The following is a 19,293-nucleotide window of genomic DNA, read 5'->3' as shown; positions in this document are numbered from 1 at the left end:
TGACTCTGGCAGTGATGGCCAGTCAGATTCTGAGGGTGGCTGGTGCCACCCCTGGCCACCCCTGGATCCACTTATGACAAAGAAGACATTGTTATTATTCAGACTTTCCACATTTTCCATTATAAGTCACTGGGGCTCCTCACCTGAGATTCTGAAAATTGTTCAGAATTGAATGATAAATATATTTCAATAGATCTGCTCTCACATTATCAAAGTTATAGGAATATTTGCTACTGGAGGTCCTGAACAGTGAAGGTCATCCCTCAAAGGAGGGGCTGAGATGGGGGAAGCAACAGGGAGCGGCACACAGCCCCAGGCCTCATTACTCTCTGCCAGGCATGGCCCACTTCCAGTCTGTGTTTGTGCCACACACATCCACTTCGCAAAGTCAAAATGATAGATTATGCTAGGTGAGTTAAACAATTACTGAGCAATTTGAAGCTCTGTGCCTCATAAATTGCGGGTCTCCTATCCTTAAACAACCCAGGGAAGAGTAATGAGTCCACATTCAGAAAAGAAAGTCTTTGAAGATATCCTGTCATGTTAATAATGATAATTTTAAGGGAAAGCGGGTTGTGTATTCAACTGTCAAATACTTATCTTTGTGCTGTTTTACATTACCTGCTATTAATGTATTAAATGGTTTAAAATATAACTTACAAATCCTAAAACTTAAGCACATGAATAAAGGCAAACTTACGCACATAGGAAAACACAGATTCAACTGAATTTATAAAACATACAGTATGTAGCACTGTGACATATTTTTATCCTCCCTTACCCTGGGTGAGGGGAGATTTATATTTTTATACAATGCAGGATGTTATCATACAGGTCACTGATAAATGACTAGTTTTTCCACTGGGAATATCACAAATGAGCATTTGGAAAGTATATGAGGAAGGTGAGCATGTGCTGGACGTGACTCTGCAGTGACGCACAAGACGGCAGGGCTCTGGCCTGTCTGCTGGGATGGCAGCAGTTATCAGATTATTTCTGCCAGTTTGCAGACATGAGGCTCCTGGGAGGGCTGAGGGTATTTTGGAGATAAATTTTGTGGCTAAAAGCTAGGTGTTGATACTGGATGAAAATGATGTACACGTGAGCTTATTTTATAAATCAAGTCATCATGGAACTGCATGTTATAGCTTGTATAAGATTGTAAACAAAACCTTGTAGTGGAAGGTATGAAATTAAAATAAACAACCTAAAGATAGAATGCACACATTCAAAACAAATCTTTTATAGGTGCTGGATCAAATGAAATGATGCTAAAGCAATTATATGAAAATGAGGAATAGAAATAAATGAAATAAACTGCAGCATATAGAAGAGTAAGAGACATTTGGAAAAATAGAAGGTTGAAATCTGTGTGAGTTGTTTGTTGCACTACAGGAGCCACTGGAAATAAATAAGGGTGTGACAATATACGTAGCTCGTGAGATGAGACGCTACACGAGAACACCCCCAACAAGGCCAAAACCAGCAATGTGTTAGTCCAGCGGTCCCCAACCTTTTTTGTACCAGGTACTGGTTTAATGCATGAAAATTTTTCCGCAGACCGGGTAGAGGCGTGGGGTTCCAATAACAAAAACCTTTCCCTGGGCTTGTTTCACTGCAACTAGAACAAAATTCTAAGGGTTTGTCTTTTAACGTAGGGTGTTTTGTCTCAGTGTGGCGGAGCATTTTTTTTAGGGTTTCATGGTTTCATTAGCTAATTATGCATAGTGGGTTAAATTTTTCCGCAGACCGGGTAGAGGCGTGGGGTTCCAATAACAAAAACCTTTCCCTGGGCTTGTTTCACTGCAACTAGAACAAAATTCTAAGGGTTTGTCTTTTAACGTAGGGTGTTTTGTCTCAGTGTGGCGGAGCATTTTTTTTAGGGTTTCATGGTTTCATTAGCTAATTATGCATAGTGGGTTTGGAGCTTGTGTATCACCTGTTGCGATGAACCCATAACTTAGGTAGGAATCGTGGTATTTTCTTTTAAATGCAGCTTTCTTTTTGCTGGCAGTCTGTGACCCTTCTGCTGTCCCATCGTTTGCGTGTTCCTTCCCGAAAAAGCTCTCAAGTGAATTTTGATATTTGGCTAATTTTTTAAAGGGTTAGCTTGTGTTGTTGAAGTGTAAAATCGCGTGCCAGAGTCAAGTGCGGTAGTGAGGCAAGGGTGAAAACAGTCGTTTTTCAAACTAAGACTAATGAAAGAAAAATAACTATAATTTTAACAATGAAATTGTTTCTTTGTGTGTTCTTCTCCACAGAGCGGTACCGGTCCGGGGACCGGGGGTTGGGGAGTCCTGTGTTAGTCCATCTTGCAGTACTTTCCAACTTGTCTGTGGCACCCAAGCTCAATTTGCTTTTAAAAAGGCTGAATAATTTCTTAAAGCAACTGAGCACTGTGGTTTTTATTAAACATTATTCAAAGAGGAGAAAAAGGTTGCTGTGGTGTTTTCAGTTGCAAATTGATACATATTTGGTGCCTGAGTCAATGTTTACAGCATCATTGTTGCTGTTCTGGTCTTTTCATGAGATTTGTTGAGAGCAGAAAAACCCAGCAGTTATTATTTAACTGTCTCATTATAAGAACAAAACATTTTAAACACCCATCACCCCACAGTTCATCCTCCACTGTGGGTTTCAAATCTGAAATGTTTTGACCCGAATACTTTGAAGTATCTTCTCTTCCCCTGATTGTAAATGTCTTCCTCTTTTTACAGCTTTTAAAAGTGAGTTTTACTCAAATCCCATTTAGTTGTTTACAGTATCAATGCAAAGTACAAGAGCAGGAATAGTGGCAGCTGCAGTAGGAGTCTGTACAGTATGAATTCAGGGTTACAGAAATGTGCAGTGCAGAATTTTAACTGTTACTAAACAGCTGCTACAGTACTGTAAAAAAAAAAGGTAAACATTTTTAATAGTGCATGAGAGTTGTGGTGTGCTTCATTTTTGACCAGCAATTCAGATGCATGCCACACACTTCCTGAATACCTTCATCTCACACCAAAGAAGACATAGATTGAGTCACAGACTGAGTCACAGACACACACAGACGTAGGAACAAACACTGAAGCATGCACACATTGCACACAGGCAGTGACTGTACCTTTGCTGCCTTAGGATTTACCATCTTATCTACTTTGCACTTTGCTTCATGTTTATGGCATTGGGTTAAGCTTCACTTAAAGGTTCCCAATGTTTATCAGCAGGTCAGTATGATGTCACTCTGCTTAAATGACCCAGAAAAAAATATCCCCATACAGCAAATCTCAATTTATGTTATTTTAGTAACATCTTTTAACTACTCCGTTGCCTTTTGAGGCTAAATGAGTATTTACTGTACTTCAGAATGTTGTTGTATTTATCAGGTTTACTGTCAGACACTTTTAATATTTTTTTGTATTTTAATAATTCACATGTACCATAGTCTTGATTTTATTGAAACAGACAGACCACACAAACCCACTTTGTTCTCTTCATTCCCATATCAGATTATATAAGATAAGTGAAAGGGAGATAATGCCATAGCACAGCTTTCTCCCAAAAGCTTGCAGAAAGGTAGTGCAAGGTGAGCAGAGAGATTGCAGCTCAGTGAACTTCAGATTTTTCCCTGCTGCTGCTGGTTGTCAGCATTGTCTGGAAAGCATCCTACGGGAAGCGCACACACAGACTTATTACCCTTGACAATAGAAATGAGATGAAAATACGAAATAATAGCGAGGCAGCTGGTACCTCTGGGAGGGACAACAGACAGCCTGCAGGGAGGCTGGTGTCTCTCTGACTGGAGAAGATTGCCTAATTGTAGTTGTGCCCTTGTTGCGCGCTGGTCACAAGTAACAGCTTCTTCATCTGTGTTTGAGTGCATGGTCCATTGTGTGTCTACTTGCATGTCTGTTTTTAACTTGACTTATTTTCTTGTATGTTACAATTTTCAAGCTGTCTGCAGTGATTCAGTCTCTACGTATCTGACTACTTGTCTTTGTTCATTGTCTCTCAGAATTAGTTAATTGATGCTAGCTCATAATGCTCTGCAGCAGATCTCATTACTCAGGCAAAACAGTCTATTGGGTACATAGAATTAAAGGCCTAATCTGTGATTAATACATAAACAAATAAACAAAAAAGCCCCAGTAATTAAACACAGGGACCAGTACTTGCTGGAACTCCCACTTTGACAGGCTTTTGATACAAAAACTAACAATTTCAATATCTAAATCTAATGTATTTATGCTTTCAAAAGCAGTTTTACACCTACATTGTCAGTTGAGAAATCTACTTGAAATGCAGTTTCTCCAGCTATTTCTCAAATAAAGTGACAAACTGAACCTTTAAAGTTACATGAATTGATATTTTTGCCCCAAAACGAGTTGTAAAAACAACACAGATACTGGCAAACATGTTAACAAACAGATATGTATGCAGAAATGGAGCAGCATTAATATTCAATGTGAGTCACGTTTCTGGCCACCTGCTGAATTTAAGTCCAGTATCAATCTCCTACTATAAACATCTCGCTCTGTGTTCTCACTCTGTTCACCAGGATCAAGTAGGTTTATTCTGAGCTTTTTACCAACAGAACCAAAAACATCAAAATTCTGGGCCATAAAACCAAAACAATCAGCTAAAAGACACTAAAAAGCTTAGTTGAGCTGAGGTGAACTGCTAATTTGAATTATAACTCTCTTGGTTAATCGTGGTCAGTGATCCCTTTCATTTTGCCTGTAGCCATTTTGTCCACTGTTAATACAAAATATTGATTAGTGCAGCTAGAAGAATTGATTAGGCAAATCAAAGAGACACCGCTTTAGAAAATAGCACTTACCTAGAAGAGAATAGCTCTGTAATTAAAGGGTGGCCAACAGAGGCAAAGTCAGAATGAACTGAATGAGACTGTGCGCTCTGTGTGCTTCTTGATTTCTTTGCATTTAAATGGCTCGCATCAAGGAGTGTCAGTAATTAGGTGTGTTAAATCAGGAAAACACCACCATTCACATACTGTATATCGACTGAAACAGCAACACCACAGAGACTATTTATACCTCAGCAATCAGCAAGTGAAGTGTCCTTGAACAACATGTGAGGCAGTGACTCACTGTTCTGTCTTTGACCTCTGACCTCCATATGTAGGAAGCGGTGTCAATAAAGGGTCGATGAAGTATCCCATTTATGTTTGCATTTATTGTAATTCACTATTTATAACAAGAGCAGAAACAGTTTGATGTGTTTACACTGGGTTCTCCAAAGTCTGAATACAGAAATAACTCTAAACCCACAGTCGTTTCCTTTGGTGGTTTGCTCATTCTTGTGTAAGAACACATCAGGAGGCTTGTGTGTTTCTTTCAGTGTGACACATGATGCAAACTTGGGAGCTTTTCCAGTCCTCCTTATTGGGGACAGAACGGATTTTCAGCAGATTGTACCCTGAGTGTAGCTGCCCAGCAGTAAGAAATGTTCACTTTGGATATAGCTGAGCACATTGTTCTGTCTGCACAGTGCGTCCCATTTCAACTAGGCGTGAAGAGCCTTGGATTAAGACTTTTTAATTACTAATAATTATCTGTGTGTGGCTGCTTTTGTATGCACACACTTCGTTGCATGCCACATGGAATGTTATTTATTATTTACTAGTTTGCAGCCCGTGACTGTATACTAGCATTTGTGTGTGCGTGTGTGTATTTGTGGTTCATCGATTGTTCACATGCCTTTTCTCTCTGCCAGTTTCCTAATTTACCAGACATTTGCATGTGTACATACAATATATTTTCTCACGGGACTCATGGTCGGACAGTGTTCCTTTATAGCCCTGTGGCTGGCACAGGACTAAGCCATTAAAGGTTTGTGGCTTCCTCAGACCATACTGTGGCTACCTGAGAACCCAAACTGAGGTTGTACCTCTGGAGAGTTAAAGTCTGACCAGGAATACCAACACTACTTCTAAAAAAAGCTCCGCTACCACTGTGAAGTTTCTCAGAGTGAATAAAGCAGCCATTAAGGGTAGGAAAGGCATTCTGACACATTTTAACACACATTTCCTGCTTTCCATCTCACTCGCTTGGAATACATATGGTAGCCATCTGGTCTGGCAGAACAGAGCCGGAGCCTACAGTGGGGCAGCACTACTGTGATCCATGTACAGTAACAACATGATTAACCCTTTAGAACCTTAACTATGCACCAAAACAGTGTATATGTTTTGCTTTCTGTCATCACTTTAAGTGTTTTTGCATCAAGCTGTTTAGATTTTTTTTCTGCTTTATTTTTATGCTCAATCAAATACTACAGTCAAATCAGATCTCAATCAAATTTTATCCATCCAAGTTCTGCTTTAGAGTGCATGTATGGCAGTATATATATGATTTGTCATTTGAAGCTCGACTCTGAAACCCAAACCCAGTCTTCCTGTAGACAAGCAGTGTTTTGGGGGAAGTGAACTTCTCTGTGTGTTCCTCCAAAATAGATTGGTGGGTGGGCGCCACCCCAAGGTCAGAATTCCTGCCCCACTGCTCTAGTCAGCCCTGTTACAAGTCGTAGTGGAGCCATAGTAGACAGATCCATAAAAAAAGAGAAAAAAGTTTTAGTCTTTGCTTTTCATATGCAGCATTAGTGCCACCGTAGGATGTAGGATGTCTGTGGTCTGTCCAATTGGTACACTGGATGTTTGGGCCAGAGTGGATTAAGAAGGAGAGTGATGACATCTCCGCTCAATAAAGACTGTTTTTACAGTAATGGTGGATCATGGGAACGTTAAATAGTTCTAAAGATTAGCAGCTGTGCCATAAAGTTACACTGACTTGACTTCTATCTTCCAAAGTAGTAAGTTGAAATCAATAGCAAAAACTATGCTTGTAACATTATAACTTTAGCGACATGGTTCAAAATATGTTTTATAACCTTTTTGACTGTCTCTCAAATATTGGGTCACTTTAATAATTAAGTACCTAGCTAACTAGTTCTTAGCTGAGCCATCTACAGCAACACAACACAGAATTAGTTTGTAAGGCTGTACAAGCCTTCATTTTCTACTGCTTAGTCCCTGAACGGGGTCACGGAGGGGGGCCGGAGCCAATCCCGGCCGACAATCGGGCGAAGGCGGGGTACACCCTAGACAGGTCGCCAATCCATCGCAGGGCTAACATATAGACAAACAACCACACACAATTTAGAGACACCAATCAACCTAAGCTGCATGTCTTTGGACTGTGGGAGGAAGCCAGAGTACCCGGAGAGAACCCACGCAAGCACAGAGAGAACATGCAAACTCCACACAGAAAGGTCCCGGGTGGGGCCCGAACCCAGAACCTTCTCGCTGTGAGGCAACGGTGCTAACCACTGTGCCGCCTTGTACAAGTCGTTCAAAATATATTTTCTACAAAAAAACTACGGATCTTAATCAACTGTTTGGAACTATTTGAAGCTACAGTACATGAGTCATACGACCTGCTGCCATTTTTGACCCCTCAGTCTTTCAATCTTAATGGCTCTGGACTGGCAAATAAACACTGATAATCCAGTGCCCAAAATTATTAATGTTGTTTTCTATCAGACCGCAACGCTTTGTACAGATATATAACATGTTAAGTAGTGACCTTTAGAGCAGCTACTAGGTGGACTGAGTTACCTTTGGACTGAGCAAGGTTTGCCCTTTTTCAATTCTTAATGCTAAGCTAAGCTAACTGGCTACTGGCTGTTATATAAAGTCGGTACTTACCTTATAGACATGAAAGTGATAGAAGTGTATTTTCCAAAATGACAAACTAATCATTTAATCCCAAATACAACATGACAGGTTTAAAAATTTGCTCATCAGCACACACACAAATCAAAAACTATTAGAAGGAAGTTTGTCATTTGTGGCAATATTATGGCTTGAATTTTGTTTAGTGATTTTTTTTTCAGTCTCTGGAATATGTGTTTGGCCATTCACTGGATCTCTTCTGTGCAGAATGGGACTAAGGTGCAGTCAGTGACATCTTAATAAGAAATCCTGTATTCATTACTTCTTCTTCAGTGACAGTGTGTTGCCTGGAGCATCATTCAGCCTCCTCTCCTCTCCTCTCCTCTCCTCAACAAAACAGCTGCCATATGGTAAAAAGAACTGGTCCACTTAAACAAAGGCAACTGCCCAAATCATCTTTCACCATTCTACATCCCAAAGGAAAAACCAAATGTGATATCACTATGATTATGGCCAGTAAAAAAACTGCTAACGTTTTGTGCAATTATACTATATATTAAAACCTGAGAACATTACATTTTCTTGGAGATTTCTGGTGCAGTGACAATCATGATGAAGCTACAGACAAGAGTGCTCATCACGCAAAGAGAAGGCAAGGGAGAGCATGGCTACAGTTGTTGACTGGCTGGCAAATAAGAGCTCCATCAGTTCCTCCCTGAGGATAGATAGTGCCTTGCATTAGGACGCAGAGAGCCAGTGAGTCACCTTGCCTCAGTCCATCCTAAGAGCACTTAACTGTCAGCTGCTCCTGTTATTCCCATGAACCAAGGTTAAGGAGCTGGACAGTTAAAAGCTCAAGTGTAACACTGAGGTGTTACATTCTTTTTTTCCCCTCCTTGCAATACATTTATTCGGTCTTAGACATTTTTCACACCTAACATCGGCTCTGTTCCATCTGAGTGCCCCAGTCAGCCTTGACAGTGAGCCAGCATGCACAAGGAAACTCAAGAAGCTAAATAGAGTGGAGTCATCATTTATTTTACTTAGCCCTGTTCCTCTGTGAAAAAAACTATTACTGATCTTGTGGTCTTATCTACACGAGCTCGTTGTCATATATTTGCACCTTTGTTTTCAGTTGTTGCTCTTGTAAAATACTTTATTATTAAAATTAATGTTGATATTGGGATCGAGTTTTGAGCTAAACTAATGAAGATATTTTCTATACATCTCAGCTGGACATTAGCATGTTGACTCTAAACTAAGACGGTGAACATGATGAACAGCGAACCTGCTGATCACCTGCATTTTAGTATGATGAAGTTAGCATTTTGCTTAAAGAAGACTTGTCTTGAAATTGCCACCATTAAAGTTTTGACATACATGTATTTTTTTTTTTTTTTTTTATCATGATGGAAAGAGAGGAAGGTTCTCCCAACATCATCCTGGGTTGGGGTTTGGCACCAAACTTACTTTCACAAGTTTTCTTTGTCCATTTTCTATAAGTATTTAGAGTTTAGGCCTATATACTGGGAATCCTGTTGAATTCCTAGCCGACATCAGGCGAGAGGTGGGGTACACCCTGGACAGGACGCCAGTCTATCACAGGACTGAAATAAAAATCCAAATTTAAATAAATAAACAAATAGACAGATAGACAAACAAGCAACCAAACAAACAAATAAATATTGTATAAGGTGACAGTCCCACCATGTGTCTTGCTCATGCCCAGGACAAGATGAGCCCCAAAGACACCCCCAAAAGAGGGTAAAGCTAGGTGGGAGCTATTAATAGGTGTGTGTGCCACAATTTTAACTTAAGTTAAACTGATGTTGTATGCTTCTTATACTTGAAGCTTCATATATGACTTCAGTATACATTTATAAATACCGGGACATAAAGTCTTTTGCACCTCTTTGTCATTTTCACCTTTTGGTTTGTTTGTTTGTTTGTTTTTCATTTCTTTTCTGAGCACCTAACTTTAGTGACTGGCTGTTTGTCAAGTTTACTGAAAGTATGAACAGCAGGAAAAGGATGATAAACTGGTTTAGGTTTTATGTGACTCGCAAATAATGTAATATATGAACTTTCCTCAAATATGTCTTTTTGATAAATTTCTCCAGAAGATTATTTAAAGGTTAGAGGGACATGTTACCCCTTGTTGGTAGCCCTGAAGGTCATGACAGGGCCAGTCTTAATGAAAGAGAATTTAACATTTTTTTTTTAGCCAGTTATGAAACTTATGGCGCCTGCAGTGCGACACTGCCAAATCACACTCGAGGGCCATTAGTGTGCACACATTAAAGGAGGTGGGTTGTGCTTTGAGTGGACTATTTACTTTACTATATAATTATGTGAGAATGAGTGGAAGCATAAGGAACGTGCCAGGAAAGGCCTCTTGCTGCTTTAAATGGTTTAAGATGGATTTCCTAGAGTTTGCACTGTTTACCTATGAGGCCAATAAAGCGGTGAAGGAGGTGCTTTAGAGCAGACACATTCCTGCAGAAACAGAAAACAAGTTTATTTTCTTCATAATTGATCCTGCTTCTTTGATGCAGGATCAATTATCAATTAATTTGATGCAGAAAACTGACACTGCTGGGGCAGATGATGATGTCTCCTGCTTTTTGTTCCAGATTTGTCCGACTTGTCAGTAGTTTTCTGGTCAGACCTGACCGAGGATGTAGATGAGATGGTGTCATTGCTGATGTCATGTAAACAGCTTCTCTACAGGTTTATAAGCCAAATAACTGTGATTTTATATCTAGAACCCTATTTCCAGATGTTTTCACCACAGTTTTATTAGTTGTAAAATGCATACTGAATACCACACACTGTAGCAGAGTAGAATCAGAGGCATGACTTTTAAAAAGCATGCATTTCAAAATCAGCATATTTAAACCACTGCTGATCTTGTCATGGTACCTTTTATGGAAATATTAGACATATAGCTGATTACATTTAGGGACAATGTGAAAAAGACTGGAGTTGGCAGGGTGTTGTTATTATTATTGTTGTTTTTTAATCATTTCCCTTGGCTCAGGCAAAGAAAAAAAATCCATTGTTACAGTTATTGTTGTTATATTATTGTTACAATAATTTTTGCCATTAACAATTATGCATACCCAAATTAAACCTCCACCAAGTTCTTTTTCCAGGTCTTGGGGAGTCCTACTGCAGATGTGGACAAAAGAACCTTTGGTGTCTCTAGAGGGAGCTGCTCAAAATTGGAAAAATTGCCTCAAGTGATATCACTTGAGTCAGCACCTTTTGGGGTTGAAGATGAAAAAAAAAACGGAGGGTGTCGAGTTTAAAAGAAGTTTCCCACACCTATGTAGTCCACTCCTCATTTCTGTTTGAGGCAGATACGGCAATGTAGCCCAAAACTACATTACCCACTTTTAGCATAGCCCACCAGAATCTCTAACTGAATTTTTTTAGGCTGAGTTGCATTGTGGGTAGCATAGGTACCAGGTTTGATATTCATTTCAATTAAAATGAATCACCCATTAAGCAACTGTCTGCCCCCAAAAGATGACCTTTTTCATAGGCAGCAGGTACATTAAATTAGCAGCATATTGTGAAGTAGGAGCTAATAAAAGCAGAGCTACTCTTTCACAGAGATTAAGGGGCAAAGCAGAGAGTCGCTGCTTTCAGCCATTTCATTAGTTGACACCCTGAAAACAGTAGGAAGGGTGCAGCACAAAGCTGCAGAAGAATAAGAAACTGTCAGTGAGAGGGAAGATGGAGAGCCATCTGTCTCGTCACCCTCTGAGTGAGAGATACTAACTCACACTCAAGGGAGTGAATAGTGAAAATAATGAAATGAAACTGGGAGAAGTCTCTGAAGTTACAACTAGAAGGCATAATTACTACCTTACATGTCCTTCCATTTTCTTAACCAGCTTGTAACCACACAAATCATACACACATGATGTTTTTTTAAATAATCACGTTAAACTTTTCTCACTAACACAGCATAATGAGACATTACTGACATTTAAAAGGGGATACAATGACTTTTGTACTTCTTACATGCTGTAATGAAAAATCCCAATTTAGACCAAAACCAATTATATCACCTCATGCATAAATAGTAAGGATCTCTCTCTCTCTCTCTTTCTGTCTCTTGCAGGTGTGCTCAGCCTACCCGAGGGTGTGACTCTTCACAGGGAACAGCAGCTACAGCAGCAGCAGCAGCGAGCGGGAAAGAGCGGAGAGGGAAACGCCTACAGCCAGTCTGAGCTGCGTTCCATTGAACAGTGCTTACTGGCCACAAGAGTGGGCAGCATCTCTGAACTCAGTGAGTTGTTTGTTCGTCTGTGTGTGTATATGTGTGGGTGAAGAAAAGGACACCTCCTGCAAATCTCTCTGTAGTCATTGTGCCCTTGCGCAAGGTGATTACCCACCTGATCATTCTAGTGGAGCTGTCTCAGTTGAGGATACTGACAACAGCTTTTAGGAAGACCCTTCACTGTTTCATCATGACAACACCCTCACGCACAGACAAGCGGTACATAGAAAAATGTTTTTCTAGGTCTGATGTGGAAGGGCATGACTGGCTAGTAGTGAACTCAAACTCATCCAACACCTTTGGGATGAATGTGACTGCAATCCAGGCCTTATCATCTAACGCCAGCACCCAGCCTCACTAACATGCTTTTTTCACAGTAGACATTTTGACTTGTCACAGCAGGAAAAGCACAGGTGGTACTAATAACATTAACAACAGCTGTGTTTTTTTTTTTAAGTGTCCCAGTAAGCTGCGACAGTGACCCAACCAGAACCCCGAGAAACTGAAACCATGAAAATGGAATTCAGCTAACTTGTTAATTTCATTATTTCAGCAGTTTTTCCAACAGTGACAAGTCAAAATAGCTTCATGCAAAATGCCTTTACAGTGGCTGAATGAAAACAAAGCACGGCAGCCAGGTTTCACAATCATGTGGAAAGCCTTCCCAGAACAGTGCAGGCTGTTGTAGAAGCATATTAATGCCCATGGTTATGAGGTGAGATGCTCAAAAGTCACATATAATGTTTGTGAGTCCACATACTTTTGGCTGCTGAGAACATGAGACTGGGTGAGTGTGAGGTAGGTTAAAAAAATTGAAAATTGAGCTTTTGGGTTTGGGGAATCTACCTCTGACAAATACATTAAAAAGTCAGCACATGTTTTTATGTTGTGTACTAGGGTTTGATCAATATGGCTGGAAGTCAGTAGTTGCGTTTTTATGCTGAACAACCAAGTGCTTTAATTTTGACTCTTTTTATGCCAAAAAAGAATAAATAAATACATAATAGAAAACCGGCACTTGATGTTCCCCTGGAATTTTGTTCTGAGAAATCTTTGACTGAGAATCCATTGATGTCATGCAATGTCATTTGCATACTGTAGACTTTTGGAGTAGGTTTTATTGAACAATAATAATCATATCATTTGAGAAATTACATAATGATTATATTTTTCCTTCGTGTCCCCAATCACAAAAAAAGTTTAATACATATCCAAAGCTTGCCAAAGCAAAGCATTCATTACAGTTCTGTTCTTTTTTGTTTTGGGGGAAACTTTCAGACAAACTTTAAAAGAGCCTTAACAAATCTGCAGTGGCAAGCTGTGTTGCAAATCACTGCAGTACATGTGTTCCCCTTTTATGTAATCAGATATAATCTCAGAATCAAGACACTCAGTGCAAGTGATGAACAGTTTTGTTTGAACTGTGTGTTTAACTGTGCAGCTCACTTCAGAAAACACATTTGATTGTTGCAGTGTCCACTCACAGTAGAGTAACAAATTTGATCACATAAGCACAGATTATCTCTTAATGTGCATGATGATATTTTTGACAAAAAGAGTCCCCATGAACAAAGTGTCAGAAGATGTCTTTTGTTGGCATGGCAACCCTATGTCAAGACAAGGCTGGAACAATCGTTTCTGCATATCTAGTACAAATATTTATCATCAGAGTAAACAGCAAGCCAGTTCTCCTCACTGCACGTTTTCTCAGGGACAAGGCAACAAGGCTGGGGTGCAATGCGGAAGCAAATCACCAGCAGTCCTCTGTCCATGTTGTGTTGATGAGGTCACTGTATGCTGACACTACAAACACAGCCAGCGCTGACAGATAATAGCAGGGCTTTGTCCAGTGGTAATGTTATCAGCTCTGGAGGGGAATTCTGTAAACAACTGTTGGATTTGCAATCAGACACACAGCTGAAGAAAAAAACATGAAATTGAGAAAAACAATAGCCAGCACTGTCATAAAAAGAGTAAGACTGGAAGCAAAAAGAGAATAATAGATGGGAAGGTTATGGAGAAAGACAGATGAGAGTTTGATTTTCTGAAATAAATGTTATTGAATAAAATAACTGCTCCAGCACAGTAAAATTTGCATCCAATTCAGTGGCAGTCTTTCACATTGGCATTTAGACTCAATTTTAGTGGTTTGCCACTGATTTACCTCTTTCATTTTTCCTTCTGCCAAACTGCCAAATTAACATATTTGGAATGACAGTCCTGCAAAACTGCAATTATTAGGACTGTTGGTGTGTCATTGTCACTCACTCATTTTTGTGTAACTCAGTTTAACCAAGTCTATTCATAGGAACACCAGTGAATGAATGATACTAAATACATGCAGACTTTCACTTTACATGTGTAGATATACACAGCTGGAAAATGTCAGCACCACAAAGTGAAACAAAGTCAAATCACCGCGACTTCACTGTGCTGGTTGATATGTCTGTGGGCCTCAAACAACATAACCACCAGCTGTTTCCCCCTGTTCCAGGCTTTATACTAACCTACACTAACTGCCTGCTGGCTGTAGCCTCACATTCAGCGGCCGGGCATGTCACAGGGTGTTATCAATCTTCACATCCAACTCTCAATAAGGAAATAAATAAGCCTAGTTCTCAGAATGTCCAACTATTGCTTTATATGCTGTATTAAGTAGAATCAAACTGGTGGAGACAACATTCTGTGGGGCTCTTCTCTACAGAAGAATATATTTTTTCTTTGAGTTTTATTTTACCTTGCTAAACATTACACTTAATTTTCTCACAAATAGCAGTATGGAGGTCAAATTCAGTAAATTATTAATGTTTCAAAATATCAAATCTGCCAAGCCTGAGTTCCATAGTTTTTAAATGGTCAGCCTACATCTCTTAATTTTTGCTGCTGTTTAACAGGTTGGAGATCATATGCTGTGTTTGAACTGAGCCTTGGCCAATCACCACACTTTTTAGGTTGTTTAGAGGACTAATATTGTTCTGTACAGAAAGGAAAAACACTGATCTATTTGCCAGTTCTGTGTATTTCCACAGACGCCATCTCTTGCCCAAGCCTTGCTAGACCACCAGGAGCAAAGCGCACTGAGTTATGGTTTTACTTTATTTTTCACATTTCATTTCCTATCTATATATTTGGTCTGATAGCTTTAACACCACTAAACAGGCACCTGCAGCTGTGTTTTACACTTGAGTTCTTTATCACGTTTATCATGACCTTTTAATTGGATTGCACATTTCATTAACTGCACCTACACTGAGCATTTAAATAATAATGCTGGTATTAATAATACATGTTTAGCCTTAACGCTCCCCAGTGGGTGCTTTGTTATACAATAATAGATTTAAATTCTTATTAAAGACATTCTGGAAATCTTATAATTCTTTATTATTGGACATGAAGCAAAAATCAACCTCATATTATACAAACATGGGCTGTTTTTCTGTCAGTGTGCTGGAAAGAGCACTAACAGATGTTGCTAATGGCCATCAGTACTCTGTCATACCTTTCAAAGATCGTTGTGTTGTGGCAGCAGCAGCAGCAGTGCACTGTACATATCTGCACTGAAGATAGTGTTTACTTCTCATACCACACAGTGACCCTGTATCTGATGAAGTCAGCAGAATCTTATAGGAAATGTAACAGTTTCATCACTGTAGTGCTTCTTAGTAGTACGAACTAGTGTCTTGCTCAGTGATGGTGATATAGATTTGTGGGCTTAAAGGTGGGTGTCAGTGTCTATGTGATTAGTTTGCTTTGATTCAACAATAGCAGCCTTTTATTTAACAGTATGGTGGTGGAGAGTGAGGTATACTCACATGACATTAAACTAATGATGTGCATCAGATCTCCCATCCTTACTTCTCAGAGTGCATACTTCCTCATCTAATAAACACTCCAGAGATGCTATGGTGCTGCTTTGTGTGTCATCTTGTACAAACTACCCTGTCCTGATTCTTGAGCACGGGGCTGGGGATCTAGACTCAGGGATGCCATGTGCTTGTTTTTAATCACCGACTGTAATGTACTGTGTAACGTGAAGTCATACTGAAATTCAAAAGAGATAGGTAATGGTGAGGAAAGATCTTCTTAGTGGGAGTTTTTGTTTTCTCAACAATGTTTTATATTCAAAAAGAGCTTGAGTTTAGTATGTTTTATAAGCTGCTGCCTTTCTCCTTTCTCTGTCTCTCTCAGTTAATCTTTTCACAATAACTGCAGTAGATTTAGACTAACAGCTCCATAAAGATCATATTTGCGCCCTTTGTGTTATCTGATATATGTGGTAGTTGGTGGCTACAGGCTGTTTTCAAATGTACAAAACTAATAGCAGGAAAAATAGCTTACAATAGCATCTTGTTGAGTCAGGATGGCCACAGGCGACCATTAAATATAATCACAGCTGCATAGCAGCAAATTATTGAAACACAGAAACTGTGATGATAGCAGCAGCTGCATGGTGCAGGGAGGACACATTCATCAATACCCAAAGGAAAGCCGGTTACTGTGTATTTATTTTTCTTTAAAGGCCTGACTATGATTGTGCCATCAGACATGACAGTTACATTCTACATTTCCAAAGAGTATACTTCCTCTGTCACTATTAAACATTAAACAGCTTCATGATTCCTGATGTAATGAGCAGTTTGGTCGGTATGTGGGTGCTGCATCGCCAGTACTGACCTTAAAAGTGCCAACTCCTACAAAATCCCTTGTAAATCAAAGCAGTGCCACTGTACTGTGGGAGTTGGCATGTTTGTGTGATTTTGCTTTTCTAAGGGAACTTTAAAGCCTGAAAACAAAGTGTGCACTGCTGAATTGCTAAAAGGCGATCACTGGGAATCCACAGGAGCAGGGTCGGCTGTGTGTGTCCTCCACCGCTTCTGTTCTGGTTAAAGAACTACTTACTCAAGATGAGGTATTGATTAAGGGCTTAAATCTTATAATGAAAAGGATATTGACATTTTAGCTTATTGAACCGGTGCTCATGTCCACACTCCCTCTCTTTTGGCCAGAACAAAGAATCCTTGCAACTCTGTGCTGAAAAACAACAGGCTATTCCTTTTCCAGTGGTTATTTCTGAGCCCACTAGTTGAAGGAGCAGCAAAAATCTCACTTTACAGTGTGTGTTAAGCTACTGTTGCTGTCTTTCAGTATTAGAAATAATCTTCCCCCTCAGCTCTGCCAGCCTCCTCTACCAGTGCAAGAAATGTCACAGGCCAACCTGAATAAGACATGAGACGTGGCTGATGCTGACCACCTCAGCTTGCCTTACCAAGCTTCAGAGGACACTGTTACAAGCCTGTCTGTATTCCCATTGCTTCACTTGGAGGTGGCTGTGGCTTAAGAGGTAGAGCAAGTTGTTTCCTAACTGGAGGATTAGTGGTTCGATTCCTGGCTTGTCCAGTCAAGTCGAAGTGTCCTTGAGCAAGATGCTGAACCCCCCAGTTGCTCCCAGTGATAACAGTCTGATGTGAATATGTGAGCGTTTGTGAGTGTGAATGTAAAGTAAAGAATGTGATGTAAAGCGCTGTACAAGTAAGACCGTTTACTTAAGAGAAAGATGAGGGAGGAGTAATAAAGCAGTGGCAGAAAGAAACTCTGAGACCTTTAGAGCTGGCAGAAGAGCTGGTCATTCCTGCCATAACACTTCCTGCTCTTTGCATTTCTCTATCAGCATAGCACCAGTGTTCTCAAAGGACAGTTGAGAGATTGACTGTTTTATTGCATGAATGCTCTTCCCTCATTCAGGCGTCCTTTTCACATTTGCCTGTCACATTGTTGAGGCTAAATGAAATCTTGGCAAGCACCAAATAGCGTGGTTTTGATGCTAAACAAACCCTTTTGTCCAAGGGAGTGACTGCTTGCATTGTATAGAAAGACATTGTACTGTATACAGTACTTCATTCATTCCAGGGAATGAAGTGCCGTCATGTTCTATTACCCTTTACTTGAATAGTATAAAATTGAGCATAGCAATCTGACAGGGTATTTTCTTAGATTGACCCCACTTCATAATTTCATTATATTTTCTCATAATACGGCGGGTCTTGACGTGAAGGAGAAGCAACAGAAATCTGACAGCGTTCAGTGAAATGGGATTTGACTCTGTGCTGTAATAATACAGGGCTATTTCTTCAAATAAGCACTCTCAATAAGGTGCAACAATCATAATGTTTTTTATGAAATGGGTGGTCATCCTGACCTGACTGGCTATGAAAGATGAATTGATGAACTGTCCCTTAATCATAAAAAAGGGAGCTGAACATACTTTTTCAAGAACTGTTTAGTTTCCTTTAAGCTCACCCAGGGAATATTCACATTTTTATTAGTGCAGCCCTTCCAGGCTTTGATTTTTCAAGTTCAACTGGATGACCCTACAGTAGTGACAATATATGCAAAGGAAATAGCTTGGAGTAGCTGCTGTTTATCCATAAATATTGATTCTTCACTCAGTGCAGTCCTAAACATGCTTATTCACCTGTTCTCCCCCTGTGAGCTACACAGAAAGCACTGGGATCAACCTTGTCTTTTTCCTGCGCGTGGTGCATGGAAGCCCTCATTTTCCCCCAACAGAGTGAGCACTAAGGGGGCTGGGATGATCAAGCATGACTCTCTGACATTTTTTTATAGGCTGTGCATTCAAAATATTCTTATATTTTCTCCCTTGTCTCTGAGGATACCTCCACATGAATTCCCCTTTTCACTGCTCATGTTCCTTTTGTGATTCCCTGTGTCTATGCCCTGTTTTTGCATAGGTGACCTGGTGTCCCGAGCCATGCACCACCTACAGCCACTGTATATAAAGAACCACAACAATGGGACGCCGATACACCAGAAGAGCAGTGCGATTCAGTGGGCACCTGAGGCGATCTACACACTGTGTTACTTCATGCACTGCCCTCAGATGGAGTGGGAGAACCCCAATGTGGAGCCCTCCAAGGTTACCTTACATACAGAGAGGTGAGATGCAAACACATCAGTAAAATTTAACTTAACACATCTAAACAACACAGACCAGTGAAAGATAAACATGTGAACAGACCTGTCATTATGGGTCTCTTATTTTTATAAAAACCTCATAGAAAGACCAAAACTAACAATGAGCCTGATATAGCTTCCTTGCCACCAAGCTACATTATTATCCAACTATTAAAAGATCAATAAGAAGAAATTCGGGCCACTGTAGTTTATTTTCATTCAGTCTTGCAGTACTGTCCTGAAGCTGTAAATACCCACTTTTGTATTAAATGTGTATTCATTTTCAGCTGAAAATAGACACAGACAAATGCAGCATTTACTCACATTTGGGTGGTGAAATTATAGCACCCAGCTGCTG

At 39.9% G+C, this 19,293-nt stretch overlaps 1 protein-coding gene across 1 annotated transcript in view; it reads left to right on the top strand.

Annotated features, from left to right (window-relative positions):
- btbd11b (BTB (POZ) domain containing 11b) overlaps positions 1 to 19,293 on the top strand; it is a 71,301-nt gene that overhangs the window by 33,565 nt on the left and 18,443 nt on the right. Inside the window, exons 2-3 of the mRNA XM_020603024.1 lie at positions 11,805 to 11,972; positions 18,713 to 18,917. Of these exons, the coding sequence (XP_020458680.1) occupies positions 11,805 to 11,972; positions 18,713 to 18,917 (373 nt within the window). The remainder of the gene's footprint in view (positions 1 to 11,804; positions 11,973 to 18,712; positions 18,918 to 19,293) is intronic.

The sequence above is a fragment of the Monopterus albus genome, unplaced genomic scaffold (assembly GCF_001952655.1).
Source record: "Monopterus albus unplaced genomic scaffold, M_albus_1.0 scaffold59.1, whole genome shotgun sequence".
Classification (NCBI taxonomy): Eukaryota; Metazoa; Chordata; class Actinopteri; order Synbranchiformes; family Synbranchidae; genus Monopterus; species Monopterus albus.
The sequence above is the reverse complement of the archived record's forward strand: the minus strand, read 5'-3'. Positions and strand labels throughout refer to the sequence as shown.